The 26,604-nt window shown below is 35.0% G+C and overlaps 3 protein-coding genes across 5 annotated transcripts; 1 reads left to right on the top strand and 2 right to left on the bottom strand.

Moving 5' to 3' along the window:
• Positions 1-158: 158 nt before the first annotated feature.
• On the bottom strand, positions 159-5,237 carry LOC7468565 (non-specific phospholipase C1). Its single transcript, XM_002314071.4, has 4 exons — positions 3,978-5,237; positions 3,643-3,819; positions 2,417-2,736; positions 159-1,786 (listed from the first exon to the last, which is right to left on the bottom strand). The coding sequence occupies exons 1-4, from the start codon at positions 5,083-5,085 to the stop codon at positions 317-319; spliced, it is 3,075 nt and encodes a 1,024-aa protein (XP_002314107.4). The 5' UTR covers positions 5,086-5,237; the 3' UTR covers positions 159-316.
• A 1,861-nt stretch (positions 5,238-7,098) lies between these two features.
• Positions 7,099-16,564, bottom strand: LOC7468566 (villin-1). 3 transcript variants are annotated; one of them, XM_024608918.2, is made up of 23 exons: positions 16,409-16,564; positions 16,245-16,317; positions 16,013-16,115; positions 15,845-15,913; positions 15,171-15,407; positions 14,603-14,780; positions 14,395-14,524; positions 13,833-13,998; positions 13,582-13,732; positions 13,373-13,461; positions 13,132-13,287; positions 12,464-12,532; positions 12,291-12,359; positions 12,010-12,147; positions 11,467-11,595; positions 10,665-10,970; positions 10,153-10,293; positions 9,666-9,791; positions 9,181-9,243; positions 8,489-8,702; positions 7,924-8,081; positions 7,516-7,641; positions 7,099-7,303 (listed from the first exon to the last, which is right to left on the bottom strand). In XM_024608918.2, exons 2-22 carry the CDS (start codon positions 16,289-16,291, stop codon positions 7,528-7,530), a joined length of 2,853 nt encoding a protein of 950 aa, XP_024464686.1. In that variant the 5' UTR covers positions 16,292-16,317; positions 16,409-16,564; the 3' UTR covers positions 7,099-7,303; positions 7,516-7,527. The 3 variants fall into 3 exon arrangements, with proteins under 3 accessions (XP_024464686.1, XP_024464688.1, XP_024464684.1); XM_024608920.2 differs by having other exon boundaries at positions 7,099-7,641; positions 10,665-10,675; positions 10,823-10,970; XM_024608916.2 differs by having other exon boundaries at positions 7,099-7,641.
• A 6,827-nt stretch (positions 16,565-23,391) lies between these two features.
• LOC7468567 (zinc finger CCCH domain-containing protein 25) lies at positions 23,392-26,371 on the top strand. Its single transcript, XM_002313349.4, has 4 exons — positions 23,392-23,664; positions 23,908-24,017; positions 24,127-24,314; positions 25,343-26,371. The coding sequence occupies exons 1-4, from the start codon at positions 23,492-23,494 to the stop codon at positions 25,922-25,924; spliced, it is 1,053 nt and encodes a 350-aa protein (XP_002313385.4). The 5' UTR covers positions 23,392-23,491; the 3' UTR covers positions 25,925-26,371.
• Positions 26,372-26,604: the final 233 nt, after the last annotated feature.

Here is a 26,604-nt window from a genome sequence, read left to right as displayed (position 1 = left end):
CAAGCCATTTTGGCCGAATTGGAGCGGTGTTAATAACCAAGTCTTGGTTACTACTAGCGTCCAGTGTCAGGACTCAGGAAGCATGCACATGGCGCGGCTGATTGATTGTCAAGTAATAGGTAGGTGGGTGCTTGGGAAAGTTTCGGCAGAGCTATCTATTTACAGCAGAAAGAACATGCAGGTTCTCTTTCTTAAAGAAGGAACAACAAATTAATGGGAAAGGAATCAACGAGCAGAAATACTTGAATTCACCAGAAAGAAAAAGGAAAAAAAACAAACCAAAGCGCCAATGATACAGTGGAGAAATGCTGTTGAATCATGAATGATTTCGACCTTGGATAGGCATATAATCTGCGTAGAAGCGAGGATGGTTCTCTTCAGGATGCGTAGTATAGGCATAGCCTCCATGGCTAGAGATATCAAGGCCTGCTACTTCTTCATCAATTGATATTCTCAACATCTTAAGCTTATCAAGTGCAAAGAAAACTGGTCCCATTGTTATGCTAACCCAGGCTACTATTGCCAACAACTCAACCACTTGGCATCCGATCAGACCCCATCCACCGCCCAATAAAAGGCCATAGGGTCTCACCACTCCCGCCTCACCTGAATTATAAACTTGGATCACAAATTCCTTTTTGGCAAATAATCCAGTGAATATCAAACCCCAAGCACCACACCCACCATGCAGCTGAGTTGCCTCTAATGGGTCATCAAATTGCAGCTTTAGAGCCAAGACGTTGAGCCCAATCAAGACCCAAGCTGCACAAAACCCACATACAATCGCGGCCCATGGCTCCACGACAGAACATCCTGAAGTAATGGCCACAAAACCACCAAGCAATCCATTGCAAGCATCTAATGCATCCCAGTGGCCTACTAGTAATCGCCGGCCAAATAGGGTTGTGAGTCCGGCGGTCGAACCAGCCAATGTAGTTGTTACCGCAGTCCGGCCAATACCGGTCCAGTTCCCTTGATAGGTTGTATTGGGGTAGGCGACAAGAATCTTACCAAATGAACCAGGATTAAACCCAAACCAGCCAAACCACAACAAGAATGTCCCAAGCACCACAAGAGTTGCATTGTGCCCACGCATAGGCACGGGCTTGCCAAACGCATCAAACCTGCCCACTCGAGGACCTTGTATGAAAGAGCCCCAAAGTCCAGCAATCCCTCCCACCAAATGAACCACGCCACTGCCAGCAAAGTCAATAGCACCAGAGCCGAACAACATATCAGAACTAGGAGACAGCCAACCATTTGATGACCAAACCCAGTGAACCACAATTGGGTACACAAATCCAGAAAGGAAAAATGAGAAAACAAGATAAGCACTGAATTGGGTTCTTTCGGCTATTGAGCCACTGGTGATTCCAGCAACTGCTATAGCAAAAGCCCATTGGTAAAGAAAGTAACTATAGTCGTAAGAGGTGTTGGGAATATCTTTGAGAGCAAAGAAGGTTGTACCTATGAAAGGGTTAGAATTGGTGCAATCACCAAATGCAAAAGCAAAGCCGAAGAGGTAATAAGAGATGCTCCCAACAACAGCATCAACAACATTTGTAAGCATAATGTTCATGGCATTCTTGGCCCTGACTGAGCCAGCACATAGCATGGCAAAGCCAAGTTGCATCACAAAGACCAAGTAAGCTGAGAAGAGCAAGTAAATGGTATTGATAGAGTCTGTCACACTTTGTTCCCATGAGACCTCCATTCGTATCGTAGGAGAGAGGGTTGGTTGTTGCAAGCGGGAGATGGGAGATACAGACTGGTTTGCTACAACTTGCTATTGTGTATAGATAGTACGTTGAATGGTAGGTGCTCCTGTGGCCAGTTATTCATTTCGATTTTTGGTAGGACCATCTAGAGGAGATTATTGACTGGCTGCTCGTTCTCCTTCAAAGACTCGTCTACAGAGTAGATAGGCCTAAAACTTGGTCGTTTTAACTTTTAATTCAGCTACATGGATGTTGAATAACATGAGATGACGCAAATCCGTTGATGGAGGAAATTGAAGCGAACGATATAATATGATGCTCTATTTCCGTAACACAAGTTATTTTGGTAGCTCGCCATCACCTCAGTTGTTAATACCACATGATAAGGCTAAACCACCGGCAATTTTTCCAACAGCAACTCAGTATAAAATGGCTACGAGGCCTCTTATTTCTGTGGTTCTCGCAAGAACAAGATGCAAGGTACACAATCTCCACTCTTGAGAATCTGACAATCAGATTAACTACTGCATATACCTGATAATACAAGCACCACTTGCACATGTAAATAGGAACAGTACTAGTATTCATTGTAACAAATAGCAGATTCATTTGCAATTTTACATTATATATTTACGGACACAGTAATTTTATATTTGTATTTAAATTCATATCTAAACTGGTGGTTTTGTGAGGAATCAATAGGCTTTCTGGTAGTTACCAGGACCCCCCACTGGAATTCGGCTAGTGAGTGAAGGTCGCATTGTAACAATAGCTGATTCATTTGCTCCAGCTCTTAGAGCAGCCCTGCCGGCTTCAAGGAACCTCCTAACTGCATCCTCGGCATATCTGTTGGCTTCACCCACTGTCATGCTTTTGCCAATATCTGGGTAAGCATTCAGTACATAATCACCATTGAGCTGTGACGCAAGCTGGATCATCTCAACCTGGAATTCTGAGAGGCTTGCATCTTCTTTTGGTCCCCATGGCCTCATTAATGTTGTCACCTCTGGCAGGGTTTCTGTATACAGATTTCAGGATGAATTTCAAATCATATGGTGTGGGACAACATATCAATATTTCTAAATAATGTTTGGTCAGAAGAGATTTATGTATGAACCAACGGTTCCTGCAATGCCATGGAAGATATGTGTCAACATATATCATGCACGACACCCGTGGACCATCATTCACATAGACTGAAACAAAAAATAGGGTCTCCTCACTCTTGACCGGCTTCTACATCTAAATTTCCAGATGCAGATAACTTAAAGGCTTAAATCTTGTCTCCAATCTCCATTATGGCTATAGACATACGTTCAAAGGAAGTCCATAAAAAGATGAAGAAAACAACGGACAAACTAATTATGTCTTCCTGCTCTTCTACCAGCAAAGAGACGCCAAGAAAATACCAATAAAGGTCTGGCATGTTGCCACAGAAACCAGCACCCAGGGCATAACATGCAGAAGACTCTATGTGCTCCCACATTTTGCACAGATTTAAGTCTCTCTGTCAGTTAGAAAAATATTACCTATGGATTTGAAGGCAGGTAACCTATTGGCGGATGCAATAAATTTTTCAAAGATTCAAGTCTCTGTCAGTTAGAAAAATGTAACCTACGAATTTGAAGGCAGGCAACCAATTGGCGGATGCAATAAAATCTATCTCGGGACAAGAAGGTGATCCCATTAAAGGTTGAAATTATAGGTAAATCAAACAAGAGCATTACAGGTCGAAATCAAATATAAATACCACCCAATTAAACAGGGGTCCCTGTGCACGACCATATCCTACTTTAATCCTCAAGCAATCAACAAAGTTCAGTAACATTTCATAAACTACAAGACAATGTAACTTAGTTGTTCAAAAGAAAGGCTAAATATAACTTAATATTTATGGTTGATGATCAGGATATTGATGCCAAACCTGGACAATCATCACGAGGAGTGTCACGTAGGTAAAAGTAATTCTCAAAACTACCAGCCCATGCATCCCTCCTTGTTAAGAAATTCGATTTCAAGTTAAAGAGCTTCTTCACCGTTGCAGGGATTGAAGAGTGCTCAAATTGAGAAGATGGTCTTGGCCCAGCTGGCTCATGTATCACTGCAGTGCAAAACACATTCACATCCACAATCATTTCCTAATCAATCCCCTTCCACACCACCCCCTCCTATTTACTTGTGCAAAAACGTTTTCTACACAGCGTGATCCTTAAGCAACCAAATAAACACTTACAAAACAACAAAGATTCAAACACTTACCAGTACCCTTGTCAATCCAAGGAGAGATCAAAAGAGTAGGAACCCGAACACCCAACCGGTTAAACTGGAAATAATACGGGTCACGTCCAACAATCCCATCAGGATTCGGCACCCCGCGCACGGGTGTAGGCACGTGATCATAAAACCCGCCATGTTCATCATAAGTAATCAAAAGCGCCATTTCTTTCCACTGCGGACTACTCCTCAGTGTCTCGTACACCTCCTTCACAAACCTCTGTCCTCTCGCCATGTCATGTGATGGGTGATCATCATTGGCTGGAAATAACTCCACATCGAAATACCTCTGCTCCACCACCACATAATTAGGTAACTTCCCTAGCTTCGCGTGCAATTTGAACTTCAATTGGTAGCTGTGAAACTTCATTGCGTGCTTTAATTTCCTCAACGACTTTAAGAAAAGGGTCGCGGGGATGTTTTGGTAATAAACTCCAAAACTGAGGCCGTTCTCGTCAAGTGAGTCGAAGATCGTTTTTTGAGGGAATCCATGGATGAGGTCTTTCCGCACGTTACTCATGGCTCCGTGTGAGGTTGCTGAGTGAACATAGAGCCGGTTCGGCTGAGTTGACGCGGGAACCGACGCGAACCACCGGTCAAAAACTGCGAACTCGTTCGCTAACTCGGTGTACACCGGTACCCGACTCGGTTTGAACCCGCTCATGACGACTTTCGACATGGTTTCACTCATGCTCTTCGCTTGTTGCGCAAACCCGCTCATTGGAGCCGGGTCAGCGAGGCTATCGTTTGAACCGAAAATCTGTTCTCGGATAGCTTGGAATGAGTGGCCAGGGTCCGAGTCGATGAAGACCGCGTCGTCGGAGACGAAGATTTCATCGGCGTTGGGGTCGGAGACAGAGATTCGATTCGATTCGGATCCAGTCAAGCCGTCGATTTCGGGTCGGGTTGATTTGAGCCAGCCGAGGACGTGATCGAAAGAGCGATTCTCCATGACTAGAATCACTAGGGTTTTGATGGGACCTTTGATTTTGGATTTGTGCTTTTTGTGTAAATCATCAAAGTCCAGGGAGTGAGAGGAAATTACCAAATATAGAAAGAACAAAAAGGCGAGCGGGAGTCGACGACAAGTCATTTCCGGTGACCGAGAACTGGGAAATTGCAGTGATTCGTTCGGGAAGGGAAAGGGTGGTATAATAATGGAGTAGGCGACGACAGGAAAGTAAAGTGCTCCTTGATTTATTTATAAATAAATGTGGAAGCAAGGAGGGTATGTATCTTGGAAGAAAGAGTATTAAAATGCTTGACTTTGACTTTTATTTATAATTATTATCAGGAAGGCGGGATTTAATTAACTTAAATTGAAGTAAAGTGGGTGTTTATGTGGTGCCGGGTTTTCTAAATTTAAACTCGTGACGACGATAATAAAGCCTAGCCCTCTCTACTTTCTTTCCGCGACGTGACACTGCGATAGAGATAGAAGATCGTAGAGGTAGAGATATCACAGGATTTTTTGGGGGCGGTGGAGAGGCAAATATTGTATTCAAATCATGAAAGGGTGGTTTCATATTCCAATAATTGAAGTAAAAACATTAATTTCGTCAGTTTTTTTAATAATAACAAATTGATTTTGTTTTCTGTGAATAGTTCTCAAGGTCTGAACGTTTGATTTACAAGTCAGGCCGTCATGATCCTTGCTTCTTGTAAAGATCAAGCTTGCTGCACCGGTAAAAAGCAATGGAAATGCAAGAATTGCAGTTTATTCACATATTGCTCAGCTTAGCCCTCAAGTAATTGCTCCGTGATGCGTTCGTGACAAGAATATTATTCTGAGCTTAGCGCTCAAGCGAGCTTAGCGGGCGGGCAGGCGGGCATCGGTCAGTCCTGTCCTCGAGCCCGAATCCAATTATCCATTAGAAAACAATCATGAACTTGATGAGCAGAAGTATTTAAAATTATAGTTAGTCAACCAACATCCCCTCCGCATGACCCTTCGATCACTCTTGAGACCCACATGATTTTCAGCCGGCTACGCCTTACATCAACCATTTGGCAATATTAAAATTTAATTACCTTGGTATGGTTATTAACCGGTTGTTTTGATTTTTTTTCATTAAAATAAATTTTCTATTAATATATTTCTTATATATTTTAGTAAACTCGAGTTTTTTTAACTAAATTATTGTTTATATTAAAAAAACATAAATATCAGGTATGATATTATGTGATAGTTTAATTTATTTACATATGTATACTAGAAATTAAAATATATATTAAAATATTTAGGGATTTCACTGTAGCAATTTATAATAACTATTTTTTTTTTCAATTTTAGTCCATAAAATTTTTTTTATTCGAGCCTTCTATAATCAATTTAATGATTAATTTGTTAAAAATTATTCAAGAAAAACAAAATTCAACAAAAAAAAAAATTATAATGTTTTAACATAGAGAGATCTCATGGCCACTCTCAAATATGCATAAGAAAGTACTTTTGGTCCATCTATTTTTCCTTTTTTATCCATGTAGTTTATAATTTTTTTTTAATTCAAAAATTCATCTTGTTTATTTTCAGTTCCTAAAGTTTAAGAGAAGTGAAAACATTACCTAATTATGGTGAAGGAGCTAGAAAATTATCGGTGGATCACATTTCAACAATAAAAAATTAATTTTGATGTCAACAACTTTCATTCGATAAAAATAATACCTGATTATGGTCCAAGTGCACTTGTCCACTTAAATTCATGTCTGGACTGTTTTTTTCCTTCTAATTTTATTGATTTTTTTTATATATTTAATTGATTTTAAGTTTATTTTTTTATATAAGATTATACTTAATTTTACATATATTTATTTTTATTATTATATAATTAAATAAAAAATAAAAATTAAACTTTATAAAATTCATGAACTAAATCACGAGTTTGATAAATTAGACCAGAAACTTGAGTTTTCTTTTTAAAAAATCATTTTAAATATTTTTAAAGATAAATCATTTTTTTGCTGGTTTCTTTAAAGTTTAAACCTATCAAATCATCATTAAATCACATTAATACAATTTTTATATTATTTAATTTAAAATTCTGAGTTAAATAAAAAATCAAGAAAAGAAATTACAAGGTTAACCTCTAGATTGAGATTAATAACATTATCAAAAAGTTCTAACCTTGGTGGTATTTTTTATACTAAAAAATTTTGCTGTCCCACAAGATATCAAACATCGATCATCTAGTACATTACTCATAATTATTTCATCAGAAGACACGTCGATTAGAATTGTTGACCAAGGCACTTTATGCCAGCTCTACTTCAGCAAAAGTTGATTCAAGTAACTAACTAAAAATCGGTTTCAACTACAAGAAAAGAAAACATGACTTAGAACAGGTACCTCGGAGGATCTTTTTAATATATAACATTTCTCCATGCATAATGATTATGCTCTGAAGATGGATAGTAGTCAATATAGCTGATTCAAGAAACCCTAGATGCCCCATCAATGCCCAAAACCTGTTAGCAAGAAGAAAAGATTTCACTTTTCTAAGATGGAAAGATGATATTTCTGTACCTCTGATCTCCCTTAAAAAAGATGAAGAGATATCTTCAGCTTGTTCTGTCTCCATTTTGGAAGCTCATAAAATGCTTTTTTCCGCATTCCAAACTTCTCTTGAAACTCCTCGTCGCATAAGTATCCCTAAATTCAGAAACTGAAATTAGCTGCTGAATAGAACTGATATTCAATTGCACCACAGCAATGCAATGGCAAACACAGCAGAATCAAATCCTAAAAAATAGCCACTTAAAATCTTAATTTGGTATTGTCATTGAAAAAAAATTCTTCGAAATTTTTACACGGCATTCTCAGTATAGCCAAAATGTCCCTGAAGTGAATTAAAATTGTAGCAGCTAGTTTTATAGTCAAATGGTGTGCTGAAACGATAAATGGAGAAGGTTTAGATGAAAACAAAATGGCTACCTCTCTTTTGGTTACATCAATGTCCGTTACTGGATCACTTGAATTCACTTTCAATCGCTCATAAGGATAGATCACTGAGTTCTCACTAGCATCATTGCCATCAACCTGAGATAAAACTGCAGCCTGAGAAGGGGATTCTGCCTCTGCTTTTGGAGAACCTGAAATGACCAACAATGAAGTTTTAATGAAAATTTCAATCAGAACATGTCATCAAGTTTGCAAGAGTAAAAAGCCAGCATCCAGCAGGATTGTATCCATCTCCATGTTTCATTCATACTTAAGTTCGTCATTCTTCCAACAGGTCATGCAATAGGATGACCAGGTCAAAATCCACAAAATTTTGTATGTTAATCGTGTCAAATTTCCATTATGTCATAAATATTTGGTGGCATAATCTATTCAATCTGATATGCATTTAATTAGCAATTATCCTATATTGATAGTTATTTGTTCCAATGACTACAATTGTGCATGCCAAGGTTTCACTATTATTACATAAAATCATGGGGGGGAAACTAAAATTTTGTTCGCTGCATTATTAACAAATTGAATGATTCTTTATTACCAGCACTGTCATGAAAGGGGGACCCAGGAAAGAGCTTTCTTGCTGTTGGAGCTGGGGTGGAGATTTGGCAGTTGGTTGAAGAATTAAAGTGCGTGACTGAAGCACTGGATACTGGAGATGTACTATTTCTCCCATTTGAACTAACAGACTTGCTTCTCAAACCATCTGGAGTTGTCTCCTTAGAGGATGCTTTCCATGATTTACTTGTATGAACCTGCACAACAAATAAAATGAAGCATGAATAAATTCAACCTTATATCACAAACAAAGAGGCCAAATGTTGTCCAGAACCTAATGTGCAAAAACAAATCTGATATCTATAAATACAAGGTTAAAAACTTCACTATCTTTTTCCACAACACCATCAACATTGCCTTCATCATCTCAAGCTAATAATAATGCATCCCACATGAGATGAAATGAGATTACATTGGGATAAAACAGTATGGCCGGATTGAGCCTGAAGCAAGAATCAGTTAAATGCATGCCATATCAATCCACATTGAAATTCTTAGGCTATACATTCCACTGAAAATTATTGAGCAATGCTCATTGGTCATTACTGATAAAGGAATATTTGGGCCAGTGACATTCTTTGGCTACTTCAGCATTTTACTAGAGCTTTCAGAGCCAGGAAATGCACCCGTCCAAATCCACAAGACAAGTATTGCAAAGTAAGATACCACACTTACTTCAAGATTTTGCTTCTTTCCTTTTAGAATAGCAAGCCTTCGTTCAAAGGAGTTTCCATGCATCTACAAGGTCCACAACCATGTTAAAATCGTTAACTAAAGTTCATTATGAATACACCACAAGGAAATTTCATCGCTATCTTCTAGTTTCCTTGAAGTTCACCATGTACTTCAAAATGTGAGCATGTCTAGTCATAAAGTAATAAAAAAGGAGACTGGGAAGAAACTGGGGGTGTATGTTTCTTTGTTTATGGAGAACGTTTATTGGCTGCAGTTTTGACAGTGATTTATTGAATCCCCACCACTACACAAATGCATCACCTTAACTGCAGAAGACAATTTATATCTCCCACTACCATTTTCGAGTTATGATACTTCCCATATAACACCATTAATGTTAGGAAAATTGTATTTGCTAGAACATCAGGAATTATCCACGCATTCAGTTGTCATCTGCAACATATGCCACAATTAGATCCACTTACATTTGCCTTTGATGAATCCCACTCAAAGAAGCGAGTGAAGAAAAGTGGCTCCCGCCCCTCTGTAATGACATAAATAGGAGTCTCGGAAGATAGTCCTTCAACCAGCGGGTCTGTCTGAAGGAATTTCTGCCAGTTTCAAGTGAAACTATGAGAAGAAATACACACACAAATGCAGATAGAGGTGAAAACTGAAGAACCTCAAGTGTATTCTTAGCTAATCAATGCACTTGAACAATGTCATGTATTGGACTATAAGTGGCATATAAAAAGCCATCACACATGAGACCATTAAACAATAACTGGAACCTTAAAACAATTCATGCCATATGAACCATCAGATTTTCTCGCACATCATTCAAATAGTTGAATGGAAGTGTTAAGGTCCATGTTTCATAAAGTGATTCAGAAAATGAGCAACCAATACTGTTAAATAAAGATACTTGTGTCCAAGAAAATAACTTGAAACAAGTTAAAACAAATAAGTTACCATGCCAAGCAAGATGGCTTGCTGCTTTGATTTGACATTTGAATGGCTTCCAATCCAGACATGTATTTCCTCGTGGCAGTCGAGTATTAACACATCTTCAGTGGTTAAATCATCCTGCGCAAAGTTGTATATCTCTTTCACCTGAAACAAAGGGAACGTGCTTAACACAATTTTTGCAGTGACAGATAAAAATAAGAATCATCTCCTAAATGTACCACACAGGAGTAATTTGCTAAAGTAGTTGACATGTTTATAATCACCAAAATGTACCAAAATCATGACCCAGCTATTGGCCTTTGAACTTAAAATTTGTGGAGGGAATTTGCAAACTACTTGAATTTACTAAGGCAGACTCCACGTGACTTCTATTTGTATCCGAAGCTTCTAATTTATGAACAACAATGCTTGAACCAGGCATTCAAAACCATTGTATACGAAGCTTATATAATATATCATAAAGATCCACCAGCTTCTAATTGCATATGTGCCTGTGAAACCACATTTAATTATACCTTGAAATCGCCTGCAACAAAATTCAACCAAGCAGCATAAGATCCAAAACCCACCATCAGAAAAAATTTGACAGCAATTAACACCTGTAATAATTCAGAACCAAGACAGAGCACATCATCTCTAGAATGAATGAAATTTGAAAGTGTATTTTGCATACCATCAGCGCATGTAAGCGTAAATAGATGTGGATCTTCAACATGTTGTTTTAACTCCTTTTGCCTTGGATACTCAGTTTTTCCACCAAGGGCATTCCAAAAAATATCAGGTTCACTCCCTTCCCGCACTGATATAGGTTGCCATGTTGGCTGCAAATGACCAGATGAAATATAATTCGCTTTACTCTTTTGGAAAGTTAAGAAGAGAATTCAATTCAAATAACTATGAGCTGAGTCATCAATCAGAGGGAAAATAAGAGAGGGATAGAGAAGATTTACAATGTGTTTGGTTTAAAAATTGAAGGGAAAGCAAGTGTAACAGAAGAGAAATTTTGTATCTGATGTATGTGTGTTTTTAGGAGAAGCAAGCACTAACATGACGTTTTAGCTGGGATGCAAGGCTTGCAAGCTACTCTTGACTTAATGTCCAGCTTTTACTGTAACATACTAAAGCTTGGAATAAAACCTAAAATATTTAATTATAAATGCTAAACTTTTACCGTGAAATCAAAGAACTTTACTGTAAAATCTAAAACCGTTTAGAAATTAACATCAAATTTTCCCACTTATCCCTCCTAAAAGCTAAACCAAATGCATATAACCATTAACATATGGCCACCTAGTGATGGCTCAACAGAGTACATACATTAATCAATTCCAGCATTCTGTCAAGAAGAGCATGGTCTACAGTAGAAGAGAGATTCCCTATCCATGTGAAGATGGATGTTCCAGTTTGCAAGATGTAACAATACGAGGAGTTCAAGGAATTTGAAACCTGCATGAGTTGCACAGCTCATAATCAATTAACGATCAAATTGCAACAGCATTTAAGAAGCAAATACAAACACTCTCTGTTTTGGCATATTATGTTATTCATTGATTCCATCCTACAGACCACATAATGGAATTAAAACCATGGAATTAAAACACAGCATACTTTTGTGTATTGAAAAGATTTATGGCATGATCAATATAGGCACACAACTGTTCATATCTGTGTTAAAAATATTATTGGTGTGATAGAGTCAATTACATGGTTTTGGTGTCAAAAGTTGACACTTGCATTTACACAGTGATTTTGTAGCATTACAATCACAAGGATTATTATTGTGCAAAAGAATGTCCTGCAAGACAACTCTAAGAGAGCAAGAGTGACAATAATTGTGTGGATTCCACTGTGCTAACTTACCTGGTCAACTTGGATGGCTTGCATGTTCTCTGGACTGATCCCTTGAACTCGAAAAAGTGCGGTCTTTTGTTCATCATAAGTTTCATCCAAAATTCCTTTCTCCGCAATCAAGTTCTTGTACCGTTTACTTAAACCTCCCTGAAGGAAATGACAAAAAAAGTAAGAAAAAAAAAGCACTGGGCATGTTTAACAGGACATTAACTTGGGAAATGAAGGGCAAAATACAAATGACAGAAAAGGAAAATAAAAAGAAAGAGCATAAAAGTTTACTAAGTACAGACCTTGAATATAATTACTGTCTGAAAAATTGAGAAAAATAGAAGTGGCTCCTTGTCTTGAATAACTTGAACCTAAATACAGAATATTAGTTCAGTCAGTAGTAAATCAGTTTCTTGAATAACTGGATGCAAGGTTTCCAATATAATGCATATAAATGCGAGAAAAAAGAACAAACCAGGACTGGATCCCTTTTGCTTGAGTCTGCTATAGCATTCATGTGGGAGATAGCATCTGCTCTATCATCCTGCAAGCAGTGAAGGATTGTTAGCGCATCAGATAGACACCATGATTATAAGTTTTTAAGGGGGTCTTTTCACTTTATATTGATTTTATAACATTAAATTAGAAAGTTCAAAGAAAAAGGAAAACCATTAACTGTTTCAGAAGGACAGCAAGCAATACCAAATGTTTTTGTGTTTCCAGGCAAATATGACTTGTTTGTAACTCAAGTAGAAACAATGTGCAATGAAAAGAAAACAACAGTTTTCATTTTCCTTTTTTAAAATTTTAATTTGAAGAAAGATTATTTCAAATGAAAAACAAAAACACTGATTCTTTTCCTCTCATCTTTTTCCCCTCTACCCTTAAGACCTCACAACCCACCAGTCAAAACTTTTAGAATTCCCAGTGAAGAAAATATAAAAGCTTTTTTATTTCAAAATATACAAATATATAGCAAATCATACATGATCTTATAAGAACAAAAGAATTTCCACCTAAATCTTGCCCCAAGTTCCACTATCATGTGTGAGCAGTTTTGGTAACATGTGCAGATACCAGTCAAAATATTATTCCTATGGTTGATCCCTGTCTTTGAAGTCTATCATAATTTTCTACACTTACCAGAACACTGTCACGACCAAGCCATGCATAAAACAAATGTTCATCCCTCCCATTGCCAGGATATGTATACTGAACAATGTAGCAATCTCCACTGAAGAGCTTTGTCTGCTCTGGATCAGGAATAAGGGTCGGCTGTTCACCATTTATCCGCCAAACCTGAATTATTAACATTGCATCAAACAGGAACCTAGGATAATATTTGGCTGTGATCAAAACTCAAAAAAAAAAATTGACAAACTACCTTCAGTTTTCCTCGGCAATTTATATATGGCTGGCAGTCTTCTTCATCAGGCAGTTCCTTCACATCATAGCCCTGTTGCTTAAATATTGCTGGAAAAAAAAAAAGGTGAACTAAATAGTTAGCATTAAAGCAACTAAATTAGTAAAACCACCCATTCTGCTATCGCCCTTTCTAATATTTCCTATAATTTAACTGCACAGGTAACAAACCTGCTACTTTTCCACGACCTTCTTCATACAACTTTGGCTCCACCACTTGAGGCCAATTCTTAAAATACGACCTAAATATGGAAGTCTCTAATCCTTCAGTTAGAAAAGTTAAATGGGTTGCCATTGACCTTCCCTGATTTCTCAGTAGATCCTGCAAAGGAGTAGCCAGTAAAAAAGGTAAGAATAATGCTCGTAAGAATCCCTATGGGCTAGCACGAGAAGAAAATTTGAAAGGGTGGTCATTTTTTTACCTCAGTAACTGAAATTGATTTCTTCCTTTCTGTAATTGAGGTATTTCTTCCCATCCATACAAAAATCTCAGCACCACAGTCAAGCATATAGCACTTGTTTGTCTCTAGCATTTCTTTGTTCAACGAACTACCTTCACACGGACACAGCTTAGCCTGTGCTGTTATCCTGTTAATAAGGAATCTTAAGTATTTTCAGAAAAAGAAGCAAGAGGTGTTATTTCAATGAAAGGAAAATTTTGGGGAAACAGTAACCACATACAAAGCATGCAGGCACATACTGGTAGACATGCACACACAACTACATCCAAAATCCAAAAAAAGTGAATCATCTATGAAATTAGGCAGGCTAAGGGCAAAGCATAATTATTTGTATTTGTAAGAACACAATACAGTATCCTTTTGGTGGCCAAATACAAGATGACTTCAATAGTTGAATGTTACCAATCCTAATCCTAGGCAAACTAGCCGAGCTTTTGAATGGCAACCTTGGACTTGGCAATATGCAGGAGTGACCATGTGTCCAAAACAGCAGAGAATGCCTGTAGATGAAGAAAAAACTCACCAGAACAATTGTGAGAATGGAGAATCAGATTGTTTCTCAACACAAGGTGAATCCCTAGGAATAGGAGCATATCCTCCAAAAAAACTCCAGAACTCACCAACTTCAGGATCGCCAACAAGTTTCCCATCCTCTGCAGCACCAGAATAATTAATCGCAGATTCTTTTTTTCTTTAGATAGAGAGAGAAAGGGGGGGGAAAGGAGTCTGACCTACAGTGGCCACTTCACAGGTTCCACCATGCTTGTTCTCCTTGATGTACTGAACAACCTCCAAAGCTTTAGCCCTTTCTTGAGTGCTAGAGTTGCACCCACTAAAGAGGAAAATTTTGGATGCAGTGTCAAGTATGAATACATCATTGTGGTTCAAGGATGACCGAGAAAAAGGCACCTGCTCGGAATGCTCACCTTTAAAACCATATTCACCAAAATCCAAACAGGACTAGGACATATGCAGGTGCATATTTATTGATAAATAAATCTTAAAAAAAAATCAATATCGATAATCATTCTACTTGTAAAAGTTGGTCTAAATTAACCAACAAAGAGGGAAGTGTGTAAACAAATGCTGACTAAAATTATGTTAGCTACACTTTTATAAGTATTAATTTCAGGCTCCATCTAGAAGAATCCATGCAATGGCATCAAAAATAGCTATATGCACCTATCTGAAATAACTGAGGGTTTTAACAGTAAATGAGTGACAAATCTTCAGCATCTCTCAAGTCATAGATGACTAATTCAGTTTCCATAGAAGTTTATAGAGTTGTTCGTGACTTACTTCTTTCACAGAAACAACATGCTCCCCTTTGCATGTTAACAAGCTAATTTTGTATGATTCACCATTTAACTGTCCAGAATCTGAAGAAAACACTCCTTCAATGGGTATAACACATGGCTTAAAGTATGACAAGAACTTCTCTGTTTCTTGGCCCTGAACTTCCCTATACTGTACAGTACAAGACCCTAGAGCTGAATCTAATTCTAGTGCTTTGTCTGATGCTAGGGTCGATTCCACCTGCAAATACCATTAAGCAACCTTAGAACATGTTGGACTGATCCAAGCTATCAAATGTAAAATTTTGCGCTCTACAAACCATTACAGTCAGAGAAGATAGGAAGACAAGTGTCTATGATTAATTTAAGATGGACGAGGCCTGCAGTCAACTAACTCAACAATTTTTCATCAATCTCCTAGATCAAATGCCACAGTATGGTAACAACAATAAATTGAGTCAACAAAAAGTTTTGACTCGGAAAGTTTCTTCGTTTAAAGATCTTGTGCTCAATTGATTGCTTTGTTTGATGCATTCATTCGGTTGCATATATTTCACATAATTCATTTGATCTTTATAATCTAAGCTGGCAATTCGAAATTTAGTGGTTCCCATATCAATGCAGGTCGACTAAATCCCAAGTAACTAAGATAAGAAGGCAAGATTAAAAAAAAAAGACCTCATTTGCATCTTTTCCCAACCAGTAATGTATGTCGTGCTGAGGAGGGCCGCTTCTTGGCAAAACCGTCTGTCGCACAGCACAAACAAGAAACGAAGCTCAATATTATCCAAAAAAAAAAATTGGAATTTCTATATTAACAGTGAAATGTGAGAAGCAACAACTTACACTCAAAACTACATATGAATTCCCAGAATAAAACTTGCCGTGCAGAGATTTTGGAACTGGAACCAACCGGAGCTGCTTCTCCACACACCATATTTCCAAGCCACTAAACACAGGACGGGTGGCGTTAAGGAAGAAGAAGAAGCAATTAACAACCTCAAAAAACATTACATTAATTAACCGCGTCTATTTCAGAGACAAAATCCAGTACGAAAACAAGCACAAAAAAGGATACGGTTTGGCTCCTGCGCCATCGAATACAGAGTCAATCTGCTTTGACATTGCTGCTCATTCTCTTCTCTGATTTTCTGCCATCCAAAGGCAAAAAAAGAGGTAAGAAAAAAATAATAAAAAATGTTCGTCATCAATCAAATCTAACTGCCATAGTAAAAGCCTCACCAGATTTGATGAATTTCGGCAGGTTTTATTTATTTTTAACTTTTAAAGTGTGAGTGATTGGTGAGGAAGAGTAAAAACAAACTAAAGATTGTTGAAGATGTAAGGGAGGAAGTGAAAGAGAGGGGAAGATGGAGAAGGGTAGGCAAGTTTGGCTTTATCGTCCAGCTAATTGAGGGGCCCACTCTGTGTCTGATGGAATGTAAAAGATGAAAAGGACAAGGCGGTGCCTCATGCCGTTCCCGCTCCTTTGATTTCAATCATGGACGGTTGGATTAGTGCGTTCATGGGCCCATTTGTGATTTTTTAAGCCGTTGATTGCTTAGTTGAGTCAGGAATGATTACCTGGGCCAACCAAGAGTTTTCTTTTTTATCTTTTTTTAGAGAGATGATGGTGAAACACCAAATGCGCGCGTTTTAGGAAAACAATAGATGACCAGAGGGGTGATGATTTTAGACAGTTTTATACTCTTTATTTTAATATTTATATTTTTATTTAATATCAACCTTATATTTTAGAATCTTGTTATTTTTACAACATTTTTTTTATACGTGGTGTATTTTATGCAGAGATATTTTTTTTAGTGTAGTTGCTGTTGTATTTTAAATAATTTTTTATATTAAAACATATGCTAATGATATTTTTTTTATTTTTTAAAAATTATTTTTGACATCAGTACATTAGAATAATTTAAAAACAATAAAAACATATTAATTTGAAGTAAATAAAAAAATAAAAAATTTTAATTTTTTTAAAACGCTTTTAAAACACAAAAATAAACAGACTACCATGAACTAGATTCTTGCATTTCGAACTCTGAACTACTAGATGGTTTTATGTTAAAAATTGACACGATTTGTGCTCATAGCATGGATTTTTTTTGTCGGTGTTTATTTTGTTTTTATTTTTTTTAATATTTTATTTTAATTCCTATATTATACTTTTCTTGCAAATAAGTCTTTAATTCCAAGTTTTTTGGTCATCATGTTTTAAAGTCTTATACAATTCAGTCCTTGAATTGATTTTTTAAGTCCCTACATGTAAGATATAAACTCAGTAAAATTAGTCGATTATTTAAACAGGTTGGTGAGTAAATAATCAGGTTGGTGAGTAAAGTAAGAATCGGGCAATTTAAATAGGTGTTCCATTTTAAAAAATATTTGTTTCCCCTATCATCTATACATTGCCAAAATTTTCTTTTCTTTCCTTTTTTTTCTTTTAATTCATTTTCTTGTTTAAAACCTAAAAATATAAAAATTAAGAATGGAAGAAATTCTCATACTGCATAATGCATATATGATATGAGAATTTTTCTTAACTTATTTTATTTTTATTAATTTAAATAAATATCCTTATTTTAATCTAATAAACTCTTACTTTATTCATCGATCCATTTTAATTATTGTTTGAGTTTGTAATTTAATATGTAAATAATTATTTAAAAAAAGTCATCCCGGGACTAAAATATATATGAGTATAAAATATGATGAACAAAAAACTTTTAATCAAGGATTTATTTATATAGAAATATATAGGGATCAAAATAGATTTAAAAAAAAATGTAGGGACCAAAACATACATTAGTGAAAAAAATCATGTTATGAGTGTGCGATAAGTATCAATTTTTAACGGCGTTAGTGAATCAATTGATGGAAAATGTAAAAAAGAAAAAAACGTGAAGCATAAGGTTTGTATTAAATTAAAAACAAATATACTAGGGGGGTGGCGGCAACCAACATGTCATCTACAACTACCTAGCTCAACTACAAAAATCATGGGTGGTATTTTTTGGGCTAAAAATTTATTTTTTCCAACCCATTTACCAAACATTATAAAAATTGTTATAAATCACCGACTAGCATTAAAACACTCTAAAATCACCAGAAAAACTAAAATCAATAGGCGAAAATATCAAAATGGAATTCATCGTCTTTTTTAAATATGTTCACAGAGAAAATTTGTTGTCATTGTAACAACCCTGATTTATTTATATAATATTCCATGTATACATATTTATATTATCATTGAAGGTACAAAAACTTTTTTTTCCTATCAAAAATCTGGCAGAGTTTTTTTAAATTTTTCAATACCAAGTTATTGACTTATTACAAATTAAACACAAAAATTCTATTTCTTTTCAACTCACTCTCCACATTTCAACATATGCTATAATAAGTACATACAAACGACATTCACGTTTCTTTCCAATTTTTCTCCTGCATGGCTAGCATCGCCACCTTCCATAACAATATGATTTTTTTTCTCTATTTGTTCATTACTCTAAGTTGTTTTTGTTTATTTTCATTCTAATTACATTAAATAAAACAAAAATCTCATTTTCATAAATTTTCTCAGGAACCTTAACCTATAATTTACAATTTAGACATTAATTATTAATCATAAACTCACACAATTGAGTCTAAAACATTTACATGGTGATAAAGTGAGTTTCGGTTTTCAACTAGTCAATTTTTCTTTATGCTCCTTCTTTCTTTTTCATGGCCAAATCCCTTTTATCTCTAAATCTCTAAACTTTTTTCACTTGTTCTATTTAGATTCTTGCCTTGATGTTATTTCTTTCGATATTTAGTCTAAATGTTACTCAAACCCTTTCAATTTGAAGTATTTCCACTCAATTTTAGTAAATGAAATCGAGAAACCCCCCCCCCCCCTCTCTTCTGCTACTGATTTTAGAGAGAAATGAAATGAGGTATATAGTGTACTATATTCATATTTACATATTGACCCTGTATTGCTTGGTTATTTCATTTTGTCCCTGCCTTTTCTTTTTTCTAGCAATTATTGTTGTAATTTTTTTTATTCTAATTTCATTATTTGTCATTTAATTCTATATCTTTAATTTAATTTAACTTATTTTATCTCCAAGTTAATATTTTAATATCTCAAAAAAATTAATCAACTCTTTAATACCAAGTTTAACCATTTTGGTTGTCGTTGCAATGATAACAATCTATTTTATTTTTATTTTACTGTTTCTGATTACTTTTTATCTCATATTTCTAACTCAAAAACCAGAAAATAAATAAAATGAATTTATAAATCAAAATAAAAATTATTGTGAATTTGAAGCTAGCTATATATTTTGTTCACTCTGTGCAATCCGGTCCTATTTCCTGTAACTTGGTAATTGGATCATATTTACAACGCCAAATTCATATATTTAAGGCACCGATTGATGTTGTCAAAGAAAACCATTTTAACGTGAAGTAAATATGAATAATTAACTTCAATTACAAAAAAAAACATTTTACATGTTTATGTCATATTATTTAGTTTTTATTTTTTTATAAATAAAATATTTATATTTTATACTTTTTTATTGATTTACTTTTCTAATTTTATTTAGTATTGTTTATAAATGAAAAAAAAATAATATCCTTTTAATGTCCCATGTATAAATATATAAATAATAATGTAATTCTTTGTGGATTGTTCTAACCATATAAGTAAATAGTTTATTATTTCAACATGAAGTAATAAATAAAAATAATTATTAACGTTACAAAACTAAATCATTTTATATTATACTGTTTATTTCATCGTGTAAATAAAATAATAACTGATTATTTTTTAATGTGTTAATTCATGTTTAAAATAAACCATCTCAAGTCATGCTATTTATTTTTTCCTATACAAGATAATTACTTGCTATATTTTTATTTGATTATTTATTTAATTTAACTTGGTAGTTTCCATCAATAAATAATTATTTATTTTCAATTAAAAATTAACTAGTTTATTAATTTATTAAAAACCACTTTCGTAAATAAGTGTTTGTTTTGTTAATTTTAAAAAACGATCAATTATTTTATTAGTTTTATTTTATTTCATAAATAAAATACATGAAAAAATCCAGCATAAAAAAAGAGGGAAAGATATTTTCAAAATTTAGAAAAGGAGTTTGGATAGTTTAAAAGGAATGCCCGTACAAGTCTGACCCCGTGGGACAAACATGAGCTTGTCCTAGGAGGGTGGTGAGTCATGACAAAAATAGGGATGGGTACTACATCCATATGAAAGTCAAATATTTATATCTTATTAATTAGTTAGGTTTTTTTTGGATATTTATACCCAACTCGTCCGGATTTTAGATATTTATAATATTGAATATAGATTAAAAATAATACACACACACATTAAATATAAAAATAACATGTTTCCGTGTGTATTGTATTAACATGGGTTGTGTATATGCTATTTTAAATGGAAAAACTGTAGATACTTTACACAAACACACACACACACACATATATATATATATATATATATATATATATATATATATATATATATATATATATAAAAGAGTCAAACAAAAATTTATTATTTTCAACCCATTTACAAAACACCGTAAAAATCTTTATAAACCACCAATTAGCATTAAAACACTCAACAATCATTAAAAAAAACTAAAATCAATCAGGGAAAAAATCAATTCTTTGTTTTTTTTAAATATGTTTACAGAAAAAACTCACCGTCATTGTAATAACCCTAGTTTTTTTTTTTATATATATATATATTCAAATAAAATTTAACTATGTTTATATCTTATTTATTACTTGTTATAAAGAATTTTGAATATTCATATTTAATTAAAATATTAAATGTTAAAAAAAAAATCACGGATTCAAGACAATTTAAAATATCATAAACTTCAAGTTATACTGCGATTCCCTGTACAAAAAATAATGTCGTACTCTTATCTCATGTATACATCTAATAACTTCACGAAAGAAAATGAGAATTATTAAAACACAGCGTATTGACTTTTTTTCTTTTCTTTTTTTATTATGCTCAAAGTGTATTTGTCACAAATACGAGAACATCCGGAGACAGGTTTGGTGGTGGAAAAGGTTTAATCCTTTTCTTAACTTCTTGAGTTCGATTTTCGAAATTAACGTTAAATAAACATTACTCCTTTTTTTTTTTTAAGACAAAACTAATAATGGGTTTGTTCATAAAGTCATATAATATTAATTGATGTACACCCGGTTCGAAAATATACCTCACCATAAATAATAATAATAATAATCACGCACAAGTTTGAGCAGAAAACACGGTGAATTGTAGCACGAGGGGCTTCGTTATATTTTTTATTAGACAACCATTCCAGCCTAAAATTTTAAGTATTCAAGTGAAGTCAAGTGATATATTTTATAATATATTTTAATATACAATTTAAATTTTTTAGAATCTTGCATACCTACAAACCCATTATTATATTATATTATATTTAATTTTATTAAATAAAATAAAAATTATAAAATTCAAACTCATATTTACTTAGTTAATAAAACTCTAATATTATATTAAAAAACTATTTCAACTTAAGCTATTACCAGAGAAATTAAAATATTATTTATATTATTCTAAAATATTTTTAGCCTTTAATCTCGGTAAAAAGAAGTTTATTATGATTTTTTTTTTATTAATGTCGGTGTTCGGGTCAACTTATGTGCATCTTGATTAATCCCACGGGCTCTAAAGATAACGACCATGTAAGCCTCTAGTAACTCTGAAGTTTGTGAGACTCGAACGGGTAATTTTTAAAGATCAAACCTAGAATATGATCAACTGAGTTATATCTATCAATGTTGGAATTTTCATTTTTGAGGAGTTTAGAGTCTTAGATGAGGTTATCAACAAGTTTATTGAAGTTTCAACAGTAATTTTTTTTTTTAGTTTAACGTGGGTGTCCGGGACTAATCCCACGGGCCCTGAAGTTAACGACCATGTAAGCCTCTAGTGGCCATCATATGAGCAACCACATGACTCGAACCTGAGACTACAGAGGGAGCAAACCTCTTAGTCCCAGGCTCTTATCACTAGATCATTATCTAGATGGTTTTCAACAGTAATTTTTAGGTGACCATTTGGTTGCAAAATGGGTTCTTTGGGTCATAAGGACCAGAGCCTTCCATTTCGGGCGCCCAGGATGATCGACCATCATACTAGCAGGCGATGCGTCATTTTCCGTTGCAGGTAATATGATGTCTTTTTTTATTTTTATTTTTTTTATAAAAGGATGAATTACATCTTAAAATTGTTTTGTTATCAACCGAGTTTGGACCATTAGTTTTCTTAAAAACAGGAACAATTTCATTGTTGTGTAATTAAAAAAAATTAAGAGCTCCAGCTTCTCGGCTCAATCCTCGGTTCGTCAAAGCTTTCTTGACATTTATGGATAAATATAATTCTTGATTTAGTATATATTAAAGACTTGTATTAACTTTTTATCATGTGATTAAAGTTTTTCTATGCACTGAAAAGCATGTTTGCAACACTTGCATATTTTTTTTTGGAGAAAAAAAATAGATTAATAATGTTGATGGTTTTATATCACCCATTCTTCATGTTTTCTATATCCATGAATCTTGAAATGAATAAACAATTAAAAGTTAAAAATAAAGAATAATTGATATGAAACCTGGTATAATATTGATAAAAAATTAGAAGTTTGAAATAATGTTTTTTTTTATTAATGTAGGTGTTTGAACCAGCTTGCATGTACCTTGACTAATCTCACAAGTCTTAAAGTTAATAACCATGTAAATTTCTAGTAACTTCAAGAGATTTGTGAGATAATGTTTTTTTAAAGTTTGTGATCGAAGTTGAAAATTTTATGAATTATTAGGAAAATATACTTTGCCTTTCTTCATTTTTATTTTGGTTACAATAATCAGCCTCTCCCATTCATCTACTTTCTAATAAATCATCAATATTCTTTGATTATTTCCCTTTTCACATCATAAAAGGGAGATTAAACACCATAATTACCTAAAAAACCCAATTTTATACGAGCAAGTACCCTAATAATCTCTTTTATTGGTTGTTATTCAGGAAAAAAAAAAAAAAAAACAAAAAACCCTTGTATTGGAACTTTGGAACCACGCGGGCGGGCTAGGCAAGTCGGTCCAGTTAAACCGTGTCAAAAAGACGAAATCACTTACCGGCCCATTAACGTTGGTGAAAAGAATCGAAGACAAATCGGGGACAGGGAGAAGGAGAAAGGGAGGAGAGAAAAGAGAGGTTTAGACTTTAGAGAAGGAGAGGGGGTGGTAGCTATGAATCCATTGACGCTGGTGAAACGAATCCAAAACATAAACTCAAAAGAAGCTGCGTTAGGGATTTCAGAGGAAGCATCATGGCATGCTAAGTACAAAGACTCTGCTTATGTCTTTGTGGGTGGCATTCCTTTCGATCTCACTGAAGGCGATCTCCTTGCTGTCTTTGCTCAGTAACTCTCTCTTTCCCTCTTCAATACTGTGTATTTTTATTTTTAATTACGGATTAAAGGGTTCAACATTCGTGGGTTTTTCTTTTTGGTCTCGGAAAAGGCAGCGTGTGGTTTTCTGTTGATTATTACTGTTCTTATTTTCGGAGTTGGCTGCTTAATTAGAAATGAGTTTGAAGGGATTAGCTAATAGATGATCTTGTTTTTTTCACTAATATTTATGTGTTTCAAAATGGGTTTTTCCAGATACGGGGAGGTAGTTGATGCTAATCTAGTAAGAGACAAGGGTACTGGTAAATCAAAAGGTTTTGCATTTATTGCATACGAGGATCAGAGAAGTACAAATCTTGCTGTAGGTTGGTCCCCCCTGTCTCTAATATGCTTGCAATGGACAGTAGTTACTACCTAAGTGTTTTTGCTTTCTAATATGCTTGCAATGGACAAATCTTTTTGGCTTTCTTTCAGATAATCTGAATGGAGCTCAGGTTCTTGGCCGAATTATAAGGGTTGACCACGTTACTAAGTACAAGAAGAAAGAAGAAGAAGATGAAGAGACAGCGCAGCAGAAGAGGGAGGCCCGGGGGGTTTGTCATGCGTTCCAGAGAGGTGAATGTAATCGTGGAGCTGGGTGCAGATTTTCCCATGATGAGCAAGTAAGGTTCATAGATCCCTGGGGAAGACATTTGTTGATATATCATTGTTTTTTGGATGGCTGTCCCTTTAGTAGCCTGCGTACTTTTATATGCAATTAATAGGTATGGAAGCTTCAAAATGAATTTAAAGGTCTTAAAAACTAACATTTGATTTTAATATTTTCTCCTTTTCAACCTCATTCTTTATTTCCTTTTGAAATTAATTGGATGATAATGCTCATTGCACAGTACTCATCTTACATAAGAGAATCATTTTTCAATTGTTTGTTTTTATAAGTTTTTCAGTATAATTTTACTGTCTTTTTTTAAAAAGTAACTCGTTGATGTTCTAAAATCTAAACCGTTCTTTCATGCAATCCACATGCAGCTGGCTGTTCTTTTTTAAAGGTTGCTCTTAGAAATTTGCCCATGAAATTGAACCTCCCTGTCTGTAGTTAGCTGTGGTCAAATTGGTGACAAACTGACTTGCATATCCATTGATTTGAAGTCTGATTATTTAGTAGTCAGTGTTTGTTAATGTGTATTTAGAATGAATCCTTGAATCAATGACCAGAGAAATTGGCCATGCCATGAAATAGTCCATGCATCGGAACTGCCCATCATAAGCACTGATATAATGATTCCAATACTAACATTGAGATCAGTATTGATAGCAGTTGATTGTGGTTTGAGATAAAATTTCTTTCTTGCTTACAAAGGTGGCTCATTGAGCTGGACAATGATGATTGAGAGTCTTTTCTACTTGCTGCTTTAAGCCTTCAAGATGTAGTTACTTCCTATTCACATACCTTCTTAATTGGCTGGGGATTTGTTTCTTTGATTTGGAAATCATCACTCAATCCTCTTAACTGCTTTGTTATTTTTTTATTTTAATTCATCTCCTGACCAAGAGAATTATGTTCTTGGTTTAAATTACTTTGTGGGGTAAGTTTGCTGAATGTGCTGTGCAGATTAGGTTCTTGCAACTCATTTTGCATTTCAATACAGCTGGCTCACATAATTATGCTTTGCTTTCTTTTTGTATCTAGAGAGCTGCAAACACAGGCTGGGGTGCTCAAGATAAAAGTTCTAGATGGGGACATGAAATGTTTGATGGTCCTAAGAAGAGTGAGGAAAGATCTAGCTATAACATGCCCTCAGAGAGCCACCCTAAACAAAATGATAGGAGGGAGGAAAAGAGATCAAGATGGCATGATGATAATGAGATTGTGCAGAAGCCAAGAGAAGATTATAACAGAAGGGAAGACAAGAAATTAAGAAGGCTCGAAGATGATGCATTTGTGCCAAAGCCAAGAGAAGATGATTATAAGAGAGATGAAAATAGATTGAAAAGGCACAAGGATATTGTACCTGAACCGAAGTTGAGAGGAGATAATTATAGAAAGGAGGAAAAAATACCGAGGAGGCATGATCGTGATGAATTTGAACCCAGGTCAAGAGAAGATGATGGTACGAGGGAAGAAAGGAGATCAAGAAGGAATGAAACAGAGTCCTATTTTAGAGAAGAGCAAGATAAGAGACGAGGGGACAAATTGTCTGCACATGGGAGGGATTCTTCCTCCAATCGTCATCGAGAAAGAGATGATCACAGGCGTAAAGCAGAGAGATAATGCTCACATTACTAGATATGCTCACTTTGCCAGTACGCAACCAGGTGATTCTTATCATGGTTTCTGATAGTGACAATGGCTTTTGTTTTGGGCACTAGGGTTGATCCCAGACTTTGTATTGTGAAACTTTGCATCAAAATCTGCATAGTTGCAGCTTGACAGAGCAGAGTGTCTGATGATATGTTTTTTCAAAAGGGATGGATTTGCAGAACAGTTTGACGTCATTTAGGAAGAGGCAATCTCACATCTATATAATACGTAGAATGTTAATTGCAATTGGTTCATTGTATTGTGGTGGCATTCAATCCCTTTTTTCTACTGTAAGATGCCAATGGGTACTTGCTAGTTCCAAGTACTTTAAAAACACCCTATGATCAGTCATATGGATGATTGCTCTGTTTTTCTTGAGTTATTTCTGAGCGGAAATTACCATAGATATTTGTGCTATGATTGGTTCAAATTTTTCACAGGTATATATGAGTGACAGGTAATTTGGATCGACATGCAAGGTATGGATGGCTTGTATTATGCATCTGATACTATTTCATTGTATTCTACAGGCCAAATGGCCGATAGCCCAAGTTTGGTCTCACTTACTTTGTCATGACACCATTTACCGTCAGGCACTCGGTACGCACGCCTCCTTGAGGGCATGATCCTTCTGACCCGGTTCCTGCTTC

Source organism: Populus trichocarpa, chromosome 9, assembly GCF_000002775.5.
Source record: "Populus trichocarpa isolate Nisqually-1 chromosome 9, P.trichocarpa_v4.1, whole genome shotgun sequence".
In the NCBI taxonomy this organism is placed as follows: domain Eukaryota; kingdom Viridiplantae; phylum Streptophyta; class Magnoliopsida; order Malpighiales; family Salicaceae; genus Populus; species Populus trichocarpa.
Note: the sequence above shows the minus strand (reverse complement) of the source record. Positions and strands in the feature narration are given on the sequence as shown.